The 23303-nt window shown below is 43.3% G+C and overlaps 3 protein-coding genes and 1 pseudogene across 4 annotated transcripts; 2 read left to right on the top strand and 2 right to left on the bottom strand.

The window, feature by feature from the left end:
• Positions 1-1511: 1511 nt before the first annotated feature.
• On the bottom strand, positions 1512-4989 carry LOC136549783 (F-box protein At1g55000-like). Its single transcript, XM_066541224.1, has 2 exons — positions 4600-4989; positions 1512-2104 (listed from the first exon to the last, which is right to left on the bottom strand). Exons 1-2 carry the CDS (start codon positions 4978-4980, stop codon positions 1730-1732), a joined length of 756 nt encoding a protein of 251 aa, XP_066397321.1. The 5' UTR covers positions 4981-4989; the 3' UTR covers positions 1512-1729.
• Positions 4990-5024: 35 nt separating this feature from the next.
• Positions 5025-7777, top strand: LOC136549658 (N-terminal acetyltransferase B complex catalytic subunit NAA20). Of its 2 annotated transcripts, XM_066541126.1 has the most exons (6): positions 5279-5490; positions 5571-5661; positions 6225-6357; positions 7085-7154; positions 7316-7376; positions 7470-7777. In XM_066541126.1, exons 1-6 carry the CDS (start codon positions 5413-5415, stop codon positions 7559-7561), a joined length of 525 nt encoding a protein of 174 aa, XP_066397223.1. In that variant the 5' UTR covers positions 5279-5412; the 3' UTR covers positions 7562-7777. The 2 variants fall into 2 exon arrangements, with proteins under 2 accessions (XP_066397165.1, XP_066397223.1); XM_066541068.1 differs by lacking the exon at positions 6225-6357 and having other exon boundaries at positions 5025-5490.
• A 1865-nt stretch (positions 7778-9642) lies between these two features.
• On the bottom strand, positions 9643-13160 carry LOC136474200 (adenylosuccinate synthetase 2, chloroplastic-like). Its single transcript, XM_066471800.1, has 4 exons — positions 12811-13160; positions 10544-11236; positions 10158-10469; positions 9643-10007 (listed from the first exon to the last, which is right to left on the bottom strand). Exons 1-4 carry the CDS (start codon positions 13102-13104, stop codon positions 9837-9839), a joined length of 1470 nt encoding a protein of 489 aa, XP_066327897.1. The 5' UTR covers positions 13105-13160; the 3' UTR covers positions 9643-9836.
• A 5336-nt stretch (positions 13161-18496) lies between these two features.
• On the top strand, positions 18497-23249 carry LOC136474189 (DEAD-box ATP-dependent RNA helicase 27-like; annotated as a pseudogene).
• Positions 23250-23303: the final 54 nt, after the last annotated feature.

Here is a 23303-nt window from a genome sequence, read left to right as displayed (position 1 = left end):
AGGGGCCCTTGGTTAGCTCTCAATCTTTTCATTGGTGTCCTTGCCCACCTCTCTATTATTATGATCCCGGGCGGCCGCCCTCTGCATCGATCATACTCTCTTTTACATGCATCACGGTGATGATGGCAGTCTGGCACATATTTCATAGGTCCACACATGCATGATGCATGCATCCCACGCCCTAGCTAAGCTAACTTGCATGATGCATGATGATGCATGCGTGGCATAAGTTAACTTGCTATAGCTGAGAACTGCTGCAAACTGTCTGGTTGAGTTTCTTTTACAGTGAACCTACGCATTCAGATGGTTGCTCGTAAATTTTTATTTATTTCAAAGATTAAAGGTGTTGTTCTTTCAGTAGTAGGTGATGTGTCCATCAACATCAAGACGTTTGTTGTGACTTCATTAATCTTATGATTAGACTCTCGAATGTGCTCATAGAGGCAGAGTGTTTGCGTGCGTTCATATATAGCGTGAGTGTGCGCGTACGTACATATATAGGGTGAGTGTGCGCGTATGTACGAGTGTCTACCGTGGTTTGCAAAAATTAAATATTAATAACTTGCTAGCTTATGTGTTGCCATGTCATTAAGAGATAACATATGAGACATTCTTCAATGAGTCTAGCTCTTAACATTTTATCATGGGTATCAGATCCTATCTTTCTCTAGCCTTTACCTCCATCCTCGTCCTCTAGGTAGCGTGCTTGATTGGCGACAGGTCATAAATTTGGCCGTTCATGTGCTTCCAACAGTATCCTATTGGTTCTTACGTACTCAAGACATTTTATCTGTCATCTAGAGAAAAATAAGCTTGGCAAACCTGCTTAATTAACTTGTGGACCCTTTTGTTGGTTGGCCTCGCAGAAATTGTTCACAAGCTTGAAAGTTAGGGAGCTAGGACTACTACCAACCAAAATAAATTCGTACTCTATGAATCATGACAGATCACAGATGACACGTCCTTTTTAGTTAGCACATGGACACATGGTACATGCATCGTTCCATCAATTCCGTTTTACGTCCTCGAGTACACACCGATTGGTGGGCGTCGTTTTACGTCCTCGAGCTCGAGCACACCAGTCTCACTACGCAAATGCAATAATCACTATAAAAAGGGTATGTTTGATTCAGTTGTGAGCTGTGAAAATGTAGTTGTATGGTTGAAACCACTATAAAACATACTCTCTTTATCTCCCTTCAAACAGCCGTTAACACATCTATTTATTTCCACCCATTTGAAAAAGTAAAAAAATAAAGCCTAAATTGTTGTTAAAATTGTACCATGCGAAAACAGTTGCTTCTGAAAAAGCAACTTATGATTCTGTCTGTTTGATTTGAACTTCTGCTTTTTAACCAAAAAAAAACACTTTTCAGAAACTAAATCAAACGCAGTCTAAGTAGATTGGACAGGTTGATTATTTGAACACTAGCAAGAGTGAAAGACAGCTTCATCGAGGATTCCCCGAGAATTTTATCAATAACAAACTATCTTACTTACAGACAAGCAGGTTCACGAATGACATGTAATACTTTCAGCTGCCAATTATCATCCGGTACGACTTTTGTTCTCAACACCGACGCCATTTGGCAATTATTATCTACATACATACATCTATATTCATTAGACCAAAGTTTGTACTTACAACAATCCGAATTATACAATATAACACATCAAACAATAACCATCATCAAGCACCAATGTCATAACATATGCCATTGATCTGAATCTACCGCCCTGCGCGTTGCTGCTCCCACCTCAGGTCCTCGGAGTACTCCATCATGGCAGCTCTCGGATCACCTTCAGTAACAGATAAGTAGTACGCAGCAGTCCCATCGTCGACGTGCAGGCTCCGCCTCACCGACTCGAGAATCCTTTGGCTTCGCCTCTCTGCAGCAACAATGCTTGCCACGGATTCAGTTTTGCCACCTGGGCGTCCCTCAGGGTAAAAGATTGCAACCTCTCTCTTGGCATTATGGTCCATCTCGATGTAGCAGGTGCTGCCCATAAGGATTTCTGGGTTGCTGATCGGAATCAGAAGCCTCTCCCTCGAGTAGATGCCATGGTCACTCATCATGTTGTTGAATCGTTTGATATCTGTCACCTGCATGCAATTCAACAAGCATGAAATTGCAGTCTCATGAAGAATGGAGAGGGTCCTTTTATAGTAGATGACCCGTTGGACAACTTTTGGTAGGGTAAATGGTTTTTTATTGCAGTTGCATTAAGCATATGATTATGCTGAGTAATCCTGCAGTAGTCACTAAATAAAATGACCATCCCTTCAATAGTGCAGTGCATCCAATAAACATTTTATTTTCGAAAAGCTATCAAACCAACACAATCCTGGGCATAAGCATGCTGTAAGCAGTGAGACCATGATAATTTAAAGACCAGTAGTGGTTGAGCAAAAAGAGATATTTCAAGACTCATCTGCTTTTCGAACTTGATATGTATAATAATACATAAAGCTGATAAAAACTTACTGAAGCACTATATTAGGAAACTCTAGCCTCATCGAACACAAAACAGATCCTAACAACAGGATGCCAGGTGTTAGGATATGACCTGGCATCCTGTTCTTAGTCTGTATGAAGTCTGATCTGTATGAACACAAAAAGCTTTTGATAATAAGAACTTTTATCCAAAACTTAACATCTGTATGAAGTCTGATCCCTCAACAGCAAGGTCAGATGCAGCAAGCTAAGTAGATTCCTACCTGATGTGAGCCTAACCACCTAAAATTCCATTTGGATAGATATTAAAAAAAAACAGGGATAACCAAAAATCCAGTTAAAAAAACAAAAATGGTTCCTAGCTTTTTTTAGAAACCAACTCCTGTACCTCATGTTCGGTGCCATGTGCTTCATTTTTCTTTCATCTTACGTCATGTGCTTAACAAAGTAAGCACCATAATCCATACTACTTCCCTAATGTCTAATGAATTGTTAAATTGGAAGAAAAGTGATCTGGTGCTATGTAATGGCATCAGAGAATATTTGTTTTAGTTTACGAAATCCAAACAAAGTAATCCATAAACCTGGACCTACCTAACTAACAACCTAAAACCAATTTTCCTAAAAATCCTAAAAAAAAACTGTTTTGTAAAAACAATCAAACATACACATAATCAATGTGTCCAAACAACCACCTAAGTGACTACCAGAAACTCATGACACTAGCTTCAAACACACCGTGACACAGTATAGCAGCTATAACTGCAGTTCTTAGTAGTTACAGTAGTGATGTCCAACCCACAGGCAGAAAACTTTCTTAATCTAATAAAACCCTATAGTTATTATTCCAGAGTAATGACATTACATTAAGAGACCAAAAAACCACGACCTTCAACACTAGGAGTAATTGCAAGCACCCAGAAACCCAGCGGTGAGCACAAGACTCCTTACAGCCACAGTGACCATACTCGATGCTGAATATGATATAGGTCCCTCTCTCTTCCCATCCCAGCTCAACAACACCATTAACAATGACATAGCAAACTTCCCGTGCTCCAACCCCATTGCTTCATTCCTTCCAATCAATCATGGCTATATTTATCTGCCACATAAAACTCCTGACCACTACTGCCAGATCAACAAATCCCAATTGGAGCACCTCTTCATTTACTTCAAAGTACAAAAGTTATCGGCAGCATGAAAAACAATGTACTCTACACAAGTACTAAGCTACACAAGTGTGAAGAAGGCATCAAAATGACAGATCTCAAACTACACAGATGCACTAACATCGTTCCAAACTATAGTTAGCTTCAGCCTCAGCCTTGTCCTAAGTCAAACTTCTAAACTTTGACCAAGTTGATAGAAAAATGCATCAACATCAAATTAGTTTCATTAAATTATCCATGAAATATGTGTTGAACTCTTCATGGTGCATTCATTTGAACTTGTGGAAGTTAAAGTTGTTAACTAATTTTGACTCAAGACAGGGTGAAAATGAACTATAATTTGGAACAAAGGGAGTAAGTATTTGATTGATGAGTGCCCTGTTCGCTTGGTTGATAAGCCATGGCTGAAAGTACTGTTGGTTGATTTGTTGTGAGAGAAAAATATTGTTCGTTGGCTGAAAAAGTACGGCTTATAAGCCCAGCGAACAGGGCACTCCTACGAATTATTAACAGTTTGGCGGATGTTCTTACACGCTTGATTGATCATAAGTTGGCGGATGTTCTTACACGCTTTGCGCGTACCTACGAATTATTAACAGTTTGTTCATTTCCTTCTAGGATACTAGTTCAACAAGCACTGATGACCAACTGGTGATTAATTTTGAGTTTTTGACTAGCTCCGTCTTTCTATGATGACAAGAACGAGCCTCACATCCCTGATGTGGAAGTACCCCAGATTATCTACTCCCGTTTCCATATACCCTCACATCCGAATTAATGCTACGACGGAGTACATACAATACAAGCGATCAAATCTTAATGCATATGATCTGCTGCCACAGAATATTTAGGGGTGATCAAAACCAGATTCATGTGAGGATTATAGGCGCTTCAAGTTGGATATCACCTCAGCAAACAATAGGTCGATCGTCACATCGTTGGAACATAGAGCGCGAACGATACAGAACACGCACCTGCACGGAGTACTTCAGAGCGACGCCGGGGACAGTATCCCCGCGGCGGACGGCATGCGACAGCGCGAATCTCCCGAGGGAGGCGGCTCGCCAGAAGGCCCCCGTCGCCGGCTCGCCCACGACGCGCCGCACGCCCCAGGGCGCGCAGAAGGCGGCCTCGAGCACGGCGCGGTCGGAGGCAACCGCGCGCCACGCGCGGCAGACGCAGGCGGACCGCGCGAGGTCGATCGGCGGCAGCCTCTGCAGCACGGCGCGAAGCAGGTCCGCCGGGAGGCACGCGTCCATCGCGCCCGCGGCCGGATCGGCCTCGGGGCTCGGCGGATCGGCCGGGGAGGAGGCGTCGGGACCCCCGCCTGCGCCGTCTACGGCGCGCGAGTCCATGGCTTTGAGAGACCCGTGCTGTGGCTGGCGTTGGGGACGCGTGGATGGAGTCGGGTGACGAAATGGGAGGTCTGGCGCGGCGGCGGCGGACTCGAGCGGGAGGGCCGTGTGGTGTCGGAGAGCTGCCTAGCCACTGCGTGGTGCTCCTCTTCCTCCTCGCGGTTGGGTTTGGGCTCATTTGGTCCATCCAAATTTTAAGTGGTCCTGGACGGGCATTTCATTCCACATGGGCTCAATTGCTCCATCCAAATTCCACATGGGCCTGGCCGTCTTCACCCTTCAACACCGGAGCTTCTAGGCCCGACCGACCGCCGCAATCCGACGAGCGAGAGAGAGTCACGACGAATCCGGATAGAGCGCCGCCCCCACCCGCCGAGCCGGCCCCGCTCGCCGCCGCCCCGAGAAGAGAGAGAAGCGAGGAGAGAAGGAAGCATGACGACGATCCGCCGGTTCTGCTGCGACGACCTCCTCCGCTTCGCCTCCGTCAACCTGGACCACCTCACCGAAACGGTGCGCCACCGACGCGTCTCCCCTCTCTTTCCTTTATACGAGCGCATCCCCTCTCTGATCTCACGATTCGGTCGCCGCAGTTCAACATGTCGTTCTACATGACGTACCTGGCGCGCTGGCCCGACTACTTCCACGCCGCCGTCAACCCTGGCGGCCGCGTCATGGGTTACAGTATGTCTCTCGTACCCTTGCATCTTTGCTTGTGTGGGCGTCCCGGTCCTCTCATATATTCGCAGCTAATTGTGTGCTGCTAGTGCGTCTGCATCTTTGCTTGGAAAAATTAACTGAAAATGTAGAGTGCAAACCCTGGATGTTAAGAGTGTTCAGACATGAGTGGTGTAAAGGCACAGGATTATTTTCTTCTGCAATGTTTTTTATGCATTACGCAATTAGTCATATGTAGATGTAGATGCTGCCTGGTGCAATCCATGGTTTGTGTTCTCCAAGTAGGCATTGTTTTAGGAGTGCAAAGTGCACTTGTAAGATGCTGGGATTTGAGATGTTGGTTCATAAAAGGAGTGTTTGAAGTCTGAAATGGCTGGTGAAGGTAGCAATAGGATGACTGGTTACCTCACTATTGTCTCTGTTGGTTTTAATCTAGAATGGTGAGCATCAAATTTAGAGCTTTATCTTATCCCCTTCTGAAGCATAGAATTCAATAGTATTCCGCACGTTCCATTTCTTTCTTTCGCCTTTGTTTAGTTTAGGGGAATTAAGCTAGAAATCTTTTGCAGTCATGGGTAAAGTTGAAGGGCAAGGTGAGTCTTGGCATGGACACGTCACAGCAGTGTCTGTTGCCTCTGAATTTCGGAGACAAAAATTAGCCAAGAAGCTTATGAACTTACTTGAGGAAATCAGCGATAAGATGTAAGTAACATCTTTTTGTTTCTCGTTCTGATTTAGTCCCTATGATATCTTTTTTCCCCTTTATTATGGATACAGAGTTCTTGTGCTATTATTGGATCTTCACAATGTATGATTGTTGTAATCTTAATTGTTGTTTGTTGAGTTTATAGTTCATGACATGCTAATAGTTGACATAATCTGTTCTTCTCTCCAGATATTTCATATTCTTTTCCTATCTTAATGCTCTGGCAATCTTAAAGAAAAATCCCATTGTCTTGGATTCACACTTTATCCATCAGAAAATTAATTATGGTTCATGCTTCTATTTCTTGGTTCCAGATTTTGCTAACTAGATCAAGGAACATTTCTCCCCTTACCCAACTTATTTCAAGTTATGCATATGTGAGGGCTGATCAGTAGTTACTAGTTAAGAACAAGGTGTCATTCCTCGCAGGGCATATAGAGTGGTATAAGAGCATAGTACCCTCCCATTCTCACATTTGCATTGAAGGGGATAACTGAATTCATGACATATCATCCCCTCTGTGCCCTAGTCTGGTTACATTTTTCCCCACATAAGCTACCATGTTTACTTGTCAATCTGATAATAGGCACTGAATATCTGCTATGTTCAACCCACTTACCCACATTAGTGTTATCATGTTGGATAGATGTGATGTTCTTGAAGTCATACATATTATCAGTTGCATTACTTCACATACTATTATAACCAAGTTTTCCTATTCAGGGATAAGGCCTACTTTGTGGATCTCTTTGTAAGAGCATCTAACATGCCAGCGATAAGGATGTACGAAAAGGTAATATTGTGTACAAATTTCAGGATCTGCCAATACTCCATTCTGCTGCTCCGAACAGAACTTTTTAATATTCATCAATGTCAACCAGTGAAACCAAGTTTTTGATTAAACATTAATTTAGTGAGTGAACTTGCCTAATTATACTCCTTTATTTTTCATAGCTTGGTTATGTGGTTTATCGAAGGGTGCTCCGGTACTACTCAGGGGAAGAAGATGGCCTTGGTAAGCATTTGCAGTGCCAAATCTCAAGGCATACATATTCCAAATTTGTTGCTTATTATGGTGCACTTCTGCCTGTAAATGTTTTTGCTCCAGATATGAGAAAAGCATTATCACAAGATGTTGAGAAGAAGTCCATCATACCGCTCAAGAGGCCAATTACGCCTGATGAACTTGAATATGATTGATGTTAAAACTTTACTACCTGGTCCTTAAGTTGAAAGCTCCGGTGTGGAATTTGACAGGCTTGGAATATCTGGTAATGTCATTAGTTGTCAGTGTATTGTTCTCCTTTTCGTACCTGTTAGGGGACAGGTTTTCAAGGTGAATTCTGCTGTTTTTATATGAGAATAGCAGGAACTATGTCTTGGCATGGAATCAAATTTCTTTGTTCTGAGGTCGCACCCATTTTTATCCTGTGATGCTATTTGTTGTGTGATTTGATGTGTGATGTGTTTTTATACAGCTTGCACAGTACAAGTTACATTTGACCCATGCTAAGCGGTGATAGGCGAGTTGCATTGCAATTAGAGTCCGGCGCGGGCCCAAACAAAAAAATAAATCACTATTCCTTATGCTTATCCGTCCGTCCCTTGTGAGCCCACACTTAACTTCTTCATGCTTATTCGCCCGGCCCCAAAACAGCATGACTGTTCATCCGTCCGCCCCCTTCTCCAGCGTGCTCGTTGGGCTGCCGCGCCTTTTCCTTTTCCTGTCATCGGCCGCACCGCGCGCCCTCGCTCCCTGCATCGCTTGGTGTGGCTGCTCATCCGCCCGCCTCCTTCCCTAGCGCGCGCTCGTCGGTCTGTCGCGCCGTACCCTTCCTCAATCACCAGCCGCACTGCGCGCCCTCGCTCCCTGCGTCGCTCACCTACGTGGCAGTCACCTGCGTCATTCGCTCCCTCGTCGTTCGTCCGTTGTCCATCACCGTTGGGCGCGTTGCTGACCCCGCCATGGCCGCTGGGGCACATGTATCGTGACGCCTCAGGTCTTCCCAAGCCGAGCCAAGGGCACACACAAGCATGGGCGGTGCTCGTGCGCCACGGCTCGCCGTCGGCTCCCACCCCGACGGCCGGAATGGACTGACCCGGCCTTCTCTCTCCCTACATTGTATACATATGTTTCAAGTGTTTCAGACGTTTCAGATGTATGCTGCAATTATTTTATTTTGATATTGCAAAAGTAGATCGGATGATGTTGCACATGTCGCATATGTCGCAAGTGTTTCATAGGTCTGTTGCAAGCGTTTGTTGAAAATGTTTCATCAATTTCTAGACGTTTGTTGTAATATTTTTTTATGTGGATGTTGCATGTGTTTCACACACATGTTGCAACAGTATGTTCCAAATGTTTCAGTTGTTTTAGTCTTACATTGCAGCAAGTGGTTTCATGTTGCAAATTGCAAATCTGGATGTTTCACACATATGTTGCAAGTGTGTGTTCCAAATGTTTCATCTACTTTCAAACATATGTTGCACTCAAATGTTTTTCATGTTGCAAGTGTTTTATGCTATAAGGCCAGGGCAAGCCGCGCGACATGCCGAGGGGGGCGGTGGACGGTGGTGCTACGGTCGGGGCGCGCTGGGGCGTGCTCGTCCTCGGCTGCTCATCCCGGCTCCTGAGTGTTGCCCGCGTGGGAGAGAGGAAGGGGTCAGGGGCGACCGACGGGTGCAAAGACAGGGCGAAGTGCACATGTGGGGCGGAGCGAAGGCGGACGGGAGCGGGCGTATGGGCGGTAGCCACGCCTGTAAAGTAATAGTCGGGGAAGAGGAGACCAAACTGGAAGTGGAAACGTCCAGAGAAAAGTGCGGTGATCAACACTGACGCTGCTTTTGATGCAAGCAGCAATACTGCTTTTGATGCAAGCAGCAATACATTGCGCAAGAGATCATCAGCCTGTTCGCTTGCTCGTAAACGATCGTAAATTTTCAGTCGGGAACAGTATTTTTCTCTCACACCAAACCAGCTAGCAGTAAATAATCCACGATACGATACGGCCTCCCGAACAGGTTGCATGTGCGTGTTGGTTCGCAGGTGCGGGAAAGATTGCCGATGCTAGCACAAAAGAGTTATTGGAAGTTCCAGGTCTCAGGATGTAGGATCGACGAGGCTAGATATGCAGACTCGACTTTAAAGGGTTCATTCAGCAATGCTTCAACTTATTTGGACATTGGAGTTTCAAACAAATTAAAAAAAAAATCTGAGCATTCGGTGCTTCTTTTGCTTCAAAATTCTTGCCCAAATTTGGCCACTCAAGTTTTTGGAAAGATATGCTTAAATTAGGTGACCAGTAAAAATAACAAATGCAAAGGGCAATTTGGACAGATGCTTCCTGAAGCTGATTTGAACTCATTTAGCAAAGGATGATAAATTCTACACCCTCCACGATCAGCCTGTTTTATTAGTAACCAAAGCAATTACATTACTGAGCTAAGTGAGGGATCTCTGAATCAAGACGAGTAATTATTTGTATATGAGGGCGTCACGTCCAGGCCCGACACCAATGTAGTGGACTGGAATGCCGACCAGTTCCTCTATCCTCTCCACATAGCGACGAGCAGTTTCTGGGAGATCACTGTAGTCTCGTATTGAGGAAATGTCTTGCTCCCATCCAGGAAGGGCCTCATATTTGACCTACACAACCAGAGACCACAGGAATTGTTGTCAAGAGAAACAAGACCCAAATTAAGTGCCATGCCGGAGACCGCTTTGATTTTGTTGTATATAAAGTTATACCAATGAAACACAACTCAGTAAAACAGGATAGACTGTTTCGAGCCTTACCTTTATTTGCTCTAGAAGATCAAGATCTGCCGGGAATGATTGGACAGTGTTACCGTCATCGGTGTAGTATGAGGTACCCAGCTTAATTTCCTCGAGTCCAGTTAAGACATCGAGTTTTGTGAGATTCAAAGATGAGAAACCATTGATTTGGCAACAGTATTTAAGTGCAACTATATCAAGCCAGCCACAACGCCTAGGACGACCTGTTGTAGTACCAAATTCCATTCCAGAAGCACGAAGCAAATCGCCAGTCTTACTCAATAGTTCTGTTGGGAAAGGACCGGATCCAACCCTAGTTGTGTAGGCTTTTACCTGGACATAAAAACATTACGTTCAGGAAGAAAGGGACATAGGAAATTTTAAGCAGTTTAAGTAATTGAGCATACCACTCCAATGATATCACCGAGACTTCTGGGAGCAATACCAAGCCCAGTACAGATTCCACCAGCTGAGGGACTTGAGGAAGTAACAAAGGGGTAGGTCCCAAAGTCTATGTCTAACATGGTAGCTTGACCACCTTCAACCAATATTTTCTTCTTCTGCAAAATCGACTGATTCATGAAATGCACAGTATCGGTGATAAAAGGTTCCAATCGTTCAGCAAACCTTTTATACTTCTCAACTTCCTCTTTGAGAATCTTGCTATCGTATTCAAAATCTTTGAAGCGTAGAGCTGCATCTCTTAGTAGGTTGTTGAGTTTTGCACCAAAGGTATCCATGTGTCGCAGATCACTAACTCTGAGTCCATTCCTCGTAACCTTGTTGGAATAGCATGGTCCAATTCCTCTCTTCGTTGTCCCTATAAGGGAATTCCCAAGCTCTACCTCTCTAAGACCATCAACAACTTGATGAAGATCAAACAAAAGATGGGCACGGTCTGATACCAAAAGCCTTCCCTTGCAAGAAATTCCACTAGACTCTAGCCCATCGATTTCCTTAAAGAATCCAGGAAGATGAACAACTGCTCCATTACCAATCACACACTGAGTGTTTTCATTAAGGATGCCTGACGGAACAAGATGAAGTGCAAACTTCTTCCCTTCAGAATTGTATATGGTATGTCCAGCATTAGCTCCACCCTAAGAACATAAACAACCCTACAAGTTAAAGGGGGAAAACAGGGGTGCATAAAAAAAAAAAATCTCGTGCATCAAATCTTATTGCAAATAGTAGGTCCTGGTACTACTGTCACCAACTCTTTCAGAGGAAGGATCAACTTAAACTAACAGAGCCTCAAATAACCACATAGAACAGCAGAAGAAATAGTAAGTTGAGTGGACTCTGCACAGGCAATATTATTCACAAGGAAACACGAATACATAACCATATGTCAAACCACAAGGAGCTACACATGTTAGTAGCTGGCACTCTTAATAGTGGTTGCTTGGTAGTGAATTGCTATAGAGGATGAAACGTTGTTATTGCAAAAGTTAAGTCATATGATCCCATTTTTATTAATAGGACATGCCATCAAAAATATGTACACCGTAAAAGTAATGACTTGTTGAGTACAGCATAAGTGGGAAGTAACATAAAACTTTGGCTTCCACAGAAACCATATTGATGTTTCACTACCCATAACTGTTCTTCTGCTTGTTGAAGAACAGAGGAACGCAAAGTCTATGTTGAGAAAATGCAGCGTTTTCAAGTCCATAATCATTGTGGTTTAGAAGTCAATAACATGACTGAGAAACAGGAAAGTTACATAAAGAAAAGTTAAAAGTGATGCAGTGCAATGCAAATCAATATACAAGAACTGGTAAGAAACAGCAGTAATGAATTTTAATCAACTATTCAACTGTTAGTCTTCTACTAAAAACCGTGGCAGCCTGTTGTTTGTTCTATACAACCTCATGAATATACTAATACTGCATGTTTGCCAATCTAAAATTATTATCACGTCCATAACTCTAAAGGTAGTGATCTAGCATTGCCTAAGTTCTAGCAGTGAACTAAGAGGTTGATGAAACATTTGATTCACTGAGCAGACACAAATAGTCGGATGTTTATGAACAGGCACCTCACATGTTTTACCTGAACTGAGCACATTACTGAATATTTCTAAAATTACCATGTCGGACGGTACAATCTTTCACACAATTCATGAGAACTGGGGACCGATGATAAACACCCAAGCTTGAGGGGTATGATTTATCCTTAAGAAGCACGACTCAACAACTTGTGATCAAACTACCTTGACATGTGCTTTGGAAGATTCAGATAATTGCATGACAGTATTTAAGTAGTAACTACTCAGTACCGAACAGGTTTCCGCAGATGAAGAGCCTCTAAAAAAAGCTTTTGTGAAGACTTAACAAAGTTCCTGGAGTAGCTAATCTCTAGCCACCTCCATGGAAGTACTACAGCGATCGCGATGATGGCATTGTTCTAAGACGACAAGGGACCGCGCCAAATGCAAAGAAGATAGAAGCACAGCGGATCAAGAATGTAAAAAAAATGATGAAAGATATTCTACAGCAAACAAGTTTATATCAAGGAATTACAAACTCCTCTGACGCCTACATGAACCCTGAATGAAACTAACTTACAACCCGGCGCAATGCAATTCATCGAACACCAGCGCGCCAACAAACAGTAGCAGCGCGGCGAGCATTGCGCCTTCGCGAGAGGCGCGTGCGAGAGAGAGAGAGACCTGGCACCGAGCGACGATGTCGAAGCGCTGGGCGAGGATGTCGACGAGCTTTCCCTTTCCCTCGTCGCCCCACTGCGTGCCCAGCACTCCGGCCACCTGGCTCAGCGACTCCAGCCGGCCCCGCGCGGCCGCAGACGGCTCATCCGTGGTGGCGGGTGCCACGGGAGCCGCCCTCAGCGGCCAACATAGGCGCGGTGCAGGCCCCGGGACCGGGAGGACGCGTCCGCCGCAGCCGGCGGCGGGGCGGATGAGAGGGAAGGGGGCGGGGTCCAGCGACAGAGGAGCTAGCGGCATGGCGTGGCGTTGGCGTGGCGCGGGTGGAGGGAGAAGGGGTAAGGAACTTGGAAAGGAGGCGGCGTCTGATGAGTGGCTGGTGGGTGGGCCTCATGTACTGCCTGCGTTGGACTGTTGTGGGCGCAAGTGGACGATGCATTGCTCTTTCAAAATCATTTGTTACCAATACCAAATCATTTGTTACCACTTACCAGTATAAAAAAAAAATCATTGTTACATCTAAAGTTTGATTCGCTCAATAATTGACAATCGCGCAGATTGATCACATATAAATGCCCATAATCGTTGCATTCCTTTATTATTCGACTATAGGATTGTGTCCGTGCTTACGGGCAAAAGGGTTTGATTGTTTCGCTTCCAAAATTTGTCGTACCAATAATTTAGCAAACTATGATTTTAACTAGTATTTAGTTTGCTATCAAAATTTATCAAACTTTTATATTTGGCTCTAAATCTATGGTAATGTTTTTGCTAACTTTTGGCTTACCGAATCTTTGACGTGGTAAATTTTGGATATCAACCTAGCTGGTCTAGAATCCCATCAATATGAATAGTTTTTTTCTTCAAATGTAAAGTTGTCTTAGTTTATACACCGATTTATTATAAAAAAAATATATACACCGATTCATCTTCTTCCAAATTGTCCGGTATATCAAGTTAGCGAGCACCGGAGCTCCAGTGGTAGCGGTAGGCGCTGCTCATACCATGGTGCCCTTTGAGCTGCAGCTTTTGGCTTTGGCTTTCTGAAAGCTAACCTGTGCAAAAGCTAAGGCTGTTTGGCAACCCTGCTTTTGAGATGGCATATGAACTGAACGAGGTCTCAAATGTCTAAAGTATCTCTATCTGTCTGCACTGCACTTTGAGGGCTTGTTTGGAACGAATGAATCCAAAACACAGAAATAGGAAAAAACACAGGAATAAGGTATGATGAAAAGTGAAAAACTACGGGATTTCAAAACACAGGAACAGAAAATTTAGGTTGTTTGGAACACAGGAATTTATAACATATGAATTATAACATGTTAGGCAAATATGGGTACTAATTACTCTTAACTGCCGCAAGTTGCCTCCGTTGTTGCCGCAGGTTGCCTCGGGCTTCCGCGAAGGAAGAGAAAACAAGGGGTCGGAGTGGATTCTTTCTTTCCTGTGAAATCAGCATCTAGCTACAGTATTCCAAAGGAAAGCGGTCGTTGTTTCCTCCGTTCCAAACGATCTTCTTCCATTCCTTTCCTCCGTTTCTGTTTCCTTCACTTTTTCTGTGAAAATCCTTTGAACCAAACGGGGCCTGAGTCATGGTATTTGAATAGCTTTATTTAGAAAAAACACTAAATTGCATGGATCAATTAGAAGTCATGGCAGGGCCCAGGGTGGCAACGGGATCTCTGGCGCCTGTTCTGACAAGCTGGGGCAACGGCGGCCCGGAACCAGCACGGGGCGACGGCCGGAACCAGGACTCGCCCGTCCCGGAACCCTGCCCGCGTCGCCGACGACTAGGGTTTGTGCGGGTGCTATGGGAAAAAGCGCAAGGTAGCGGACGGGAGGGGAAAGAAAAGAAAATGTTTCGCAACATAACCGGTGACAAGGCGGGTTTTTCCACCAAAGCTGAAAGAAGCCTCTTCTAGTGAGCTCTAGGGCTTTTGTGTACAAATTTGGCTTTGGTGTGCTTCCTAGCTAGTCAAAGCTGGAACCAAAAGCCAGCTGTTTGTTTGGGCTTCCAGCTTCTGAGGCCTTCCCCAACGTCATGCTTTTATTTGTTGCCCCATACCATGTAGCGCTCTGTTTGTTTGGGCTTGTTTGGCTTATAATCTGTATTTTTCAACCAATGAACAGTATTTTTCTCTCACATCAAATCAGCCAACAGTACTTTCAGCCATGGCTTAGCAGCCAAACAAACCTAAACGAACAGGGCGTAGGATCAGATAAAAAAGTAGGTGTTCTATATTTGTCATAGTGACTTGCAGAAGCTATATATGCTTGGGGAGAGAGAAGGCGGTCCATGCTAAAAAAGAAGAGAGAGAAAATAAAAGTGAGGCATGATGAAAGAAAAAAGTTTCTTTACATACCACAAATAGTGATAGTTTACATCGTGTGAATAGTAGTCTCAATATTTCCTAGTCCATATAGATCACTTTATTTATACTACAACCACTAAAAGTGTTAGCCTCGGTGCGCTGACGACCAAAAGCTGCTGCAAAGCTCAAACAACCAGACTCCCAGTCCTGGCCAACAAACAGGCTCTTAGTCCTGGCCAGTTACAAGGTTGGAGACATGCTTGTTTTGCCCACATTGCTGATCCCTCCCAGACCTTCGGAGCAATTGGGCTTGGGCATTCACAAAAACAAGTGTTTTGTTGTTTCTAGATTCCTGCAACGTAATTGGCAAATTAAAAGTATGAGTTTGGCCAGCCTCGTGCCCTCGTTGTTGTAGCCGAACAGCATTCCACAACTTGTCTTGGAGCAACACCCACAAAGAATCCAGGCTCAAAAAAGAAAAAACACCCACAAAGAAAAACTTACAACGTGGGACGACTTTGGCGTTTCAAACATGTGTGCCTATATTCGAACGCACTAATAAACCTTCAAACGGTTGGATTACTTGGGCTTGACCTATAACTAGTATAGCAATTAATCAAACAATTCTAAAGAACCACAATAGTGATAAGAGGAGTGAGATTAGTACAACATGTAAAATGCACTAGAAAGATGCTCAACTTAAATAGAAAGTTGGTGTGCTCGTGTAGACAAATTGAGGAGGGGGGGGGGGGGGGGGGGGGGGGGGGGGGGGGGGCATCCCACCACGCCATGCCCTGAGCGGAGATGATGTGCTAGGCCAAAGGTTACTTAAAGGCGGTGTCTCTTAGGCTTGTTTGGTTTTCATAAGTCAGGTGGCTTAAAACCAGTGACTTATAAGTCATGCATGTTTGGTTGTAGATGACTTATAAGCTCATGCTTGTTAAGTGAAAGGTGTGGGCCCCATACGGAAAAGGGTGGCTTATAAGTTTTAAGCAGGGGTGAACCAGCTTATTTCTTATAAGCAGGGGTGACTTATAAATTGGTGGTGTTTGGTAAAATCAGTCACTTTATTTCACTTTTTAACTTATAAGTATGTGACTTATTTAGAACCAAACAAGCCCTTATCTTGACATGTCTTTTTCAGCTGCTAGCTTTGTGCTGCTCTTGGTGTTGAGGAGAACTCGAGGACAAAGGGAACTCGTGCCAAGAAAGTGTTTGATGATGAAGGCTCTAGCGCCAACCTGGTATACTCGTGGCAAGAAAGTGATTGATGATGGAGGTTCTAGCGCCACCCTAGTACAAAAGTACTATCGCTATGGTGGAGGAGAAAAAGTGATCTTGTGCTTGTATGTCGATGACATACTGGTCTTTGGGACCAACTTAAATGTGATTGAAGAGGTCAGGGACTTTTTGTCCAAAAGTTTGGACATGAAAGATTTAGGAGTGGTTCATGTCATTCTAAACATTAAGCTTAGGGACGGCCACCGGCTTAGGGCGGCGGACAGGGCATCGATCTTAACAATCTAGCAAAGGCAAGGCCGCACTTACCTCCAGTTGGCATGTACGTGAGAACCTATAGCCACTCCACCTAGCCATTGAAGCACTTTGTTGCTCCTTGCGCTTTGCCAGAATGAAAATTAATTACTCCCTCCAGGTTGGTAAAAGAAGTTGTTTTGGACAGCGAGATGGTCTCTAAAGTATAACTTTGACTTCTTATTTTTATAAAAATATTTATTGGAAGTGATATATGTATATTTTTATGAAAGCACATTTCAAGACAAATCTATTCATATGGTTTTCACATTTCCAAACTCAACAACTTAAAAGTTATTCATGATTTATGTTTCCAATGTTTCATCCAAACTTGTCCAAAACGACTTCTTTTACCAACCTAGAGGAAGTAGTTGTCATTCTCAAGAGTGGACTTCCGCATAATTGCCATTCTAGCCGTGGGCCTTGGGAAATTATCATGCAATAAGTAAGCACCTTGATTTATACACTATTTCTCTTTTTTTCCTTCTTTTTTTTTATTTTCTCCAAACATCTAGCACTCAAAAAGACGAGATTGCTGGCGGTATCTCTTCTCTTGATAGGTCTTTTTTAGCTGCTAGCTTTTGCACTACTCTTGGTGTTGAGAAGGCAAGGGCAAAGGACACTCGTAGCAAGAAAGTGTTTGATGATGGAGGTTCTAGTAGCAACCTGGTACAAAAGAAGTATTATCGCTATGGTAGAGAAGGAACGATCTTGTTCATGTATGTCGATAACATACTGATCTTTGGGACCAACTTGAATGTGATTGAAGAGATTAGAGGCTTTCTATCCAAAAGTTTTAACATGAAAGATTTGGGAGTGGTTGGTGTGATTCTAAGCATTAAGCTTAGAGACGGTCGCCGACTTAGGGAAGCGAACAGGGCATCGATCTTAACAATCTAGCGAAGGCAAGGCCGCCCTACCACCAACCGGCATGTATGTGAGAACCTACAGCCGCTCGACCTAGCCGTTGAAGCACTTTGCCGCTCCTTGTGCTTTGCCGAAAGGAAAATTAATTACTTTCCATTCTCAAGAGTGGACTTCCGCAAAATTACCATTATAGTCCGGGCTTTGAAAAACTATTATGCAATTTAATAAGTTTTTCCTAGTAGATCGAGTCATTAGGGTTAATGTCTCTCCGTGCCAAATTTCTTGGTATTGGAGTTTTATCTCCTTCTCCTCCTCTCCGACGATGGTGAAGGGAAATGGTGGAATTGTCTTCTCCATGGCATCTCCGTTGAAGATGAGGGCGACAACTTCGGCGTCAACATCTTCATCGACATGACGACATGGAGACTTTGTTTCCGAACGGCGGCATCAAGGCGGAGATGATGTCGCCACTATGGAATAATTTTCTCCGGTCTCTTCTCTATTTTGTCGTGGTTAGATCTGGCCATGATGAAGGACTAGGGAGAATATTTTTTCAGATCAGTCTATCTCACTCTTCGGTGGCAGAAAGAAGAAGAAGGAAGACACCAGAAAAGAAGAAGTTCCTCAATTCCGCCTACAAGAATGTTGGCCGTCGTTCGTTGGACATTTGTTCTCAGGGCATTTGCCGAGCGTTTGTCTGTATGGTCATCCATACTGCAAAGCATCTAACATGTTAGGTTTTGAGTTGTGCTATTCACAACGTGGGTACTATTTTATAATTCAGAGTGCTTGTAACGTGTTGATGTACCCATCTATCATATAATATAATTCTTCTTTGAAAAAAAAGAGTAAGCACCTTCTACACCATTTCTCTTTTTTTCCCGCATTTTTTCTTATTTTTCTCCAAACACCTAGTCTAGCACTCAAAAAGACGAGATTGCCCCTGGGGCAAATTAACGCTGGCAACTGAATCCGGCAAAACCGATTCGTCTCCCCGCGCCCAGCAGCCCGCCGCCACGCGATCGCCGTCCGCTGTCCGCTCGCTCGATTGCGACTGCGCCGGCGACCCCATGGACGAACGCCGGAGGACGCGGCCCCGCTCGCCCGAAGCACCTGCTCCGCCCGACTTGGCACCGCCGCCCGACGCGCCGGCTCGACCCGATGCGGCCCTGCCCAGGCGGCCAACGACCAGCAGGGACGTGCAAAATTGCCCAGGGGCGGCCTGCGATGAGCCCCAGAAGGAGAAGCGGAAGGATGAGAAAGGAAAGAGGAAGCGAGAGGAGGACAGCGAGATGGGGGGAACGGGGAAGGAGAAGAATGGGGAAGAAAAGCTGAAGAAGGGCAAGGTTGGCGGGATTCTGACAAACAGGCTTTTCTCAGAGCTCTGCATCTCGGAGCTCACTGCCAAGGTCATCAGAGAGATGAACTACACCCACCTCACCAAGGTGATGCTCCCACCCGACTAAATTTTACCATTGCACCATCTTTTGGCAACATATACATGTTTCTGTTCTCGGTGCAAGTCCAAGTACTCCACAATTGCATGTAGTCGAATGCTTCTGTCATTCTGTGGATGATTGTGTTATGTGAGTCGATACCGCAATGGCAATGCATGCACCGTTGGGTTTTAGTATTGATGTAATGTAACAATGGCATGCATGCACGGTTGTTTAATTTTCATGATTGCAGATTCAAGCTAGATCAATACCGCATCTGATGGAAGGAAGTGATGTGATGGGTTCAGCAAAGACTGGTTCAGGGAAGACCCTTGCTTTCCTTATACCAGCGATTGAATTGCTCCACAGATCGCACTTCTTGCCGAGGAACGGAACTGGAGTTGCTGTGGTTTGCCCAACGAGGGAGCTTGCCATTCAGGTTTATGCATGACACAACAATTATCTTTTGATTGATTTTACACGCTTTATGACTGTTCTAGAATTTGCTGCGAGCGAAACGATCAAAATGAGATGTGTCAACTGATCTAAGGTTAAGTTATTCTTTGTTAACATAATGCCGTGTGTGTAAATATAATACACAAATACACAATGCTGTTTGTTTTTACAGTATTTTGATTTGAAGATTAAGCTATGAGAACTTCTTTTCACGTTGCTATATATTACCAAATTTATCACCAAATCGTTAGGCTTCAAAAGGTAGCTTTTTTTTTTTGAAACGAGGCTTCAAAAGGTAGCTTTCTATAGTGTATCTGAATGTTGGATGGTTGCTGAGACTATTCACCTGTAGGGGCAGGGGCTCATACTTGACACTTTGCTATCCTTATGTGTTTCGTCAATTCATTTGTGCTAGACACACAATGTTGCCAAGGAATTAATGAAGTATCACTCGCAAACTCTTGGATATGTAATTGGTGGCACTAACATGAGAAGTGAGGCCAACCAGCTCGCAGAAGGGATCAATGTCTTAGTTGCCACACCGGGCAGGCTTCTGGACCATCTGCGAAGTACCAGTAGTTTCAAATACAAAGAGCTAAAGGTAAAGACATTCTGGTTACTATCATTTTTTTCCAAATTCCTTATTTCTGTTGAGATAGTGCATATACTTAAATTGTCACATTTAGATAAAAAATACAACCAGAAATTTCATGCTTATCTATTTGCATGATCAGTTACCTGATTGTTTTATATATGAAATCTTTGTGTACATCTACCTTATGCTTGTCCATGACTCCATCTACCTATTAATGCTGAATTAGAGTATATATCAAATTGCAGCATACATTATGCCAAGTATATGCAAAATTGTAAAAGGCAATAGCTTATATTTGGATAAAGTCGTATTGTTATATTAGCTCGGTTATGTGTTTCGTCTTTGTTTGCTATTAGTTGCAGCAAATTTGTGCTTGACAAAAGTCAAGTGGAATTGCATATAATGTTATTTGTTATTTCTGTAAACAAAACCGATACAGTATGGGTACAAGTATTGGATTTGTAGCTAAAAGTTATTCTTCGTAACCATCCTTAAAACCAAACTGATTCTGTTCTCCAATTAAATTAACATATAATTGCATTGTAAATATCTTTTCGAGCGGGGATGGAATCAATCTTGTTGCCCACTCATACCTCGGCACAGAGAATACTAAAGCCAATTAATTTTGTGCTGGGCTGCCCATGGAGAAGGCGAAGCCTTGTTTACTGGCTCATGTAATATGGGTCCCTATCTGGCAGGAAAATGGCATTGAATTTCTTGGAAAAGAAAAACATGAGAATTTGCTGTTAAGGCAGTGAATATCATGACTGACCACTACCACCCTCTAATTTTCTCTGGCATAACTCATCATATGTTGCAGTGCCTTATAATTGATGAAGCTGATCGGATACTTGAGCAAAATTTCGAGGAGGATATGAAACAAATATTTAAACGCCTCCCTCGGGTATGTGACCATCTGCCAATTTCGTTTCATGTGCATAGTGCAGCCATTAAAATTTCTACTGAGTCTGAGACTACTATGTTTTGTCCTGGAATTATTATGGATCATATGCAGGATAGACAAACTGTTCTTTTTTCTGCTACACAGACTCAAAAGGTCAGTTATTCATCCTATCCAAACTTTTCCTTGATTTCCCCTGTTGGTGTAAATGCTTATGTGTTATAAATTGTAATCCCACAGGTTCAAGATTTTGCGAATTTTACATTTGAGAAAAATGAAGAAAGACAACGGAAACTTGTTTATGCTGGAGTTGATGATTCTGAATTGAAGGTATGCAACTGTTTCACCATGCTGTTCATATCTCTTTAAAACATTTTCTGGATTATTTGGTATGAGAAATATAACTTTGATGCTCTGGCAGCCTACAGTTGAGGGCTTGCAGCAGGGCTACTGTGTCATCCCAAGCGAGAAAAGGTTTCTTGTTTTGTACACTTTCCTAAGATTGAAAGTTCACAAGGAGCAGATGGTGAAGGTCCTAAGAGGGGAAGTGGGTGAGGAGCAGAAGGTGAAGATCATGGTGTTCTTTTCATCATGTAGCTCAGTCAAATTCCATGCAGAACTTCTTCATTTCCTCGGGATAGAGTGTTACGAGATCCATGGGCAACTGAAGCAGCAGAAACGAACTAGTACATTCTTCCGATTCCTGAAGGGAGAAAAGGGCATCTTATTATGCACTAACGTGGCAGCACGTGGGCTTGATATTCCTGATGTGGTAAGTTTAAACCATTCATACCACTCCTTTCTACGTATATGGTATATCCCCTTACTAATGTAAGGATCTGGTGCCTTGCTTAGGACTATATTCTGCAATATGATCCTCCAGATGACCCAAAGGTTAGTGCTTCCAAACCATGCTAAAGAAATTATGCATTTGTCAATTTTGCTAAGTTTGACATTTGAATTTAATTTGTAGGATTACATTCACAGAGTTGGTCGTACTGCCCGAGGTGATAAAGGCAAAGGAAGTGCATTACTGTTCTTACTACCGGAAGAATTAAAGCTGCTCATTCACCTGCAGGTAATTAATGTTACGGTGACATATGTCTGTCTCCCTTTATTAAGAGGAAACCTGATGTGTATCAGTTTATGCAGCACTATTTTCTTAACTCAAAGTGATCGCTGTTTTCTGACATTATGTCTAAATACAAAGTCAGTAGTGTGAAAGTACTTTGAAATATGAATTTTGTATAATCTTATATGCTACGCATTTTTTACAATTTTACTAGTCCAGTACGAGTAACATGGAAGCTCTAGTGTCCTACATTTAGTTGGACAGAGGGAGTGACGCATTTAGTGTTTGCTTGCAGGCAGCCAAAATTTCTCTGACTGAATATGTGTTCAGTGAAAAGCATGTCCCAAAATCGCTATCACAACTTGTGAGTGTTTCTTTCTCAACTCAATCCCGTCGTTTCAATCTATTTTATTATAACGTGAGTTTTGGAACAGGAGAATATTGTTACTGGGAATTACTTTCTAAACAAGTCTGCGAAGGAAGCCTACAGGTCCTACCTTTTGGCATACAACTCACACTCTATGAAAGATATTTTTGATATCCATCAGCTTGATCTCAAGGTAAATGTTTGTGACGCTCTTTCTCAATGTTCTGTTATTGGTTTCTGTTCATTTTTATTGGCTCAGCATTTTGCTTCATTGCAAGTTTACATAATCTTAAGTTGTCAAGTAGAAGCACGTTTGTTATTTCCTTAAATTTAGTGGTAGCCTAGCTTATCCCTTGAAAGTTTCAAGGTAGCTGAAGACCAATGAAAAATACCAATTGCTGATATTTCACGAACTCTGTTTGAATATGTCTAACTCATTGTTGTATTTCAGAAAGTAGCAGCATCATTCTGTTTTAAGGAGCCTTCTAAAGTGAATCTGAACCTGGAGAGCAGTGCATCAAAACATCGAAAGATGAGGAAAGGGTACAGTGGACAGAGGCATGGAATTGGCCCTTCAAACCCCTATTGGTATTCTAAAAGGACATGGATATGATCACAGCAAATTTGCAAGATTCTAAAAGGACATTAGGGGAATCAGATGCTGGAAGCCCCCCATTTTTTTATTTTTTTTATAGATCTCTAAGCATTACTTATAGTTATAGGCAGTGTTTGGTTCTCTCTGTAATGGTAGCAGAAAGTCACGGTAATGCAATCCGATGGGGCGAATACCGGATTTGTTCGGTTCCTCTTCCGATTCCTGTAACGACTAACGAAGTTTGCATCTTCCGATTCCTGTAAGGCTGTAACGAAGTTTGCGTCAGGAAAAGACCCGTATCTGGACCAGCAAAAAAAAAAACGTAGGACACCAACAATTGTAATGCATTTTTCCTAGACGACAGA

Source organism: Miscanthus floridulus, chromosome 1, assembly GCF_019320115.1.
Source record: "Miscanthus floridulus cultivar M001 chromosome 1, ASM1932011v1, whole genome shotgun sequence".
Lineage (NCBI taxonomy): Eukaryota > Viridiplantae > Streptophyta > Magnoliopsida > Poales > Poaceae > Miscanthus > Miscanthus floridulus.
This window is presented reverse-complemented; position numbering and strand designations above follow the sequence as displayed.

What these genes read in the sequence shown, in the direction of transcription:
- LOC136549783 (XM_066541224.1), bottom strand. Translation starts at nt 4,980, where the DNA reads ATGGACTCGCGCGCCGTAGACGGCGCAGGCGGGGGTCCCGACGCCTCC. An exon ending in CTCTGAAGTACTCCGTGCAG is followed by an intron (nt 2,105 to 4,599) that starts GTGCGTGTTCTG and finishes AATTGCATGCAG; the next exon opens with GTGACAGATATCAAACGATT.
- LOC136474200 (XM_066471800.1), bottom strand. Translation starts at nt 13,104, where the DNA reads ATGCCGCTAGCTCCTCTGTCGCTGGACCCCGCCCCCTTCCCTCTCATC. An exon ending in TCGGTGATATCATTGGAGTG is followed by an intron (nt 10,470 to 10,543) that starts GTATGCTCAATT and finishes TTTTATGTCCAG; the next exon opens with GTAAAAGCCTACACAACTAG. An exon ending in ATCTTCTAGAGCAAATAAAG is followed by an intron (nt 10,008 to 10,157) that starts GTAAGGCTCGAA and finishes CTGGTTGTGTAG; the next exon opens with GTCAAATATGAGGCCCTTCC.
- LOC136549658 (XM_066541068.1), top strand. Translation starts at nt 5,025, where the DNA reads ATGGAGTCGGGTGACGAAATGGGAGGTCTGGCGCGGCGGCGGCGGACT. An exon ending in CGGCCGCGTCATGGGTTACA is followed by an intron (nt 5,662 to 7,084) that starts GTATGTCTCTCG and finishes TTTCCTATTCAG; the next exon opens with GGATAAGGCCTACTTTGTGG. An exon ending in AGGGGAAGAAGATGGCCTTG is followed by an intron (nt 7,377 to 7,469) that starts GTAAGCATTTGC and finishes TTTTTGCTCCAG; the next exon opens with ATATGAGAAAAGCATTATCA.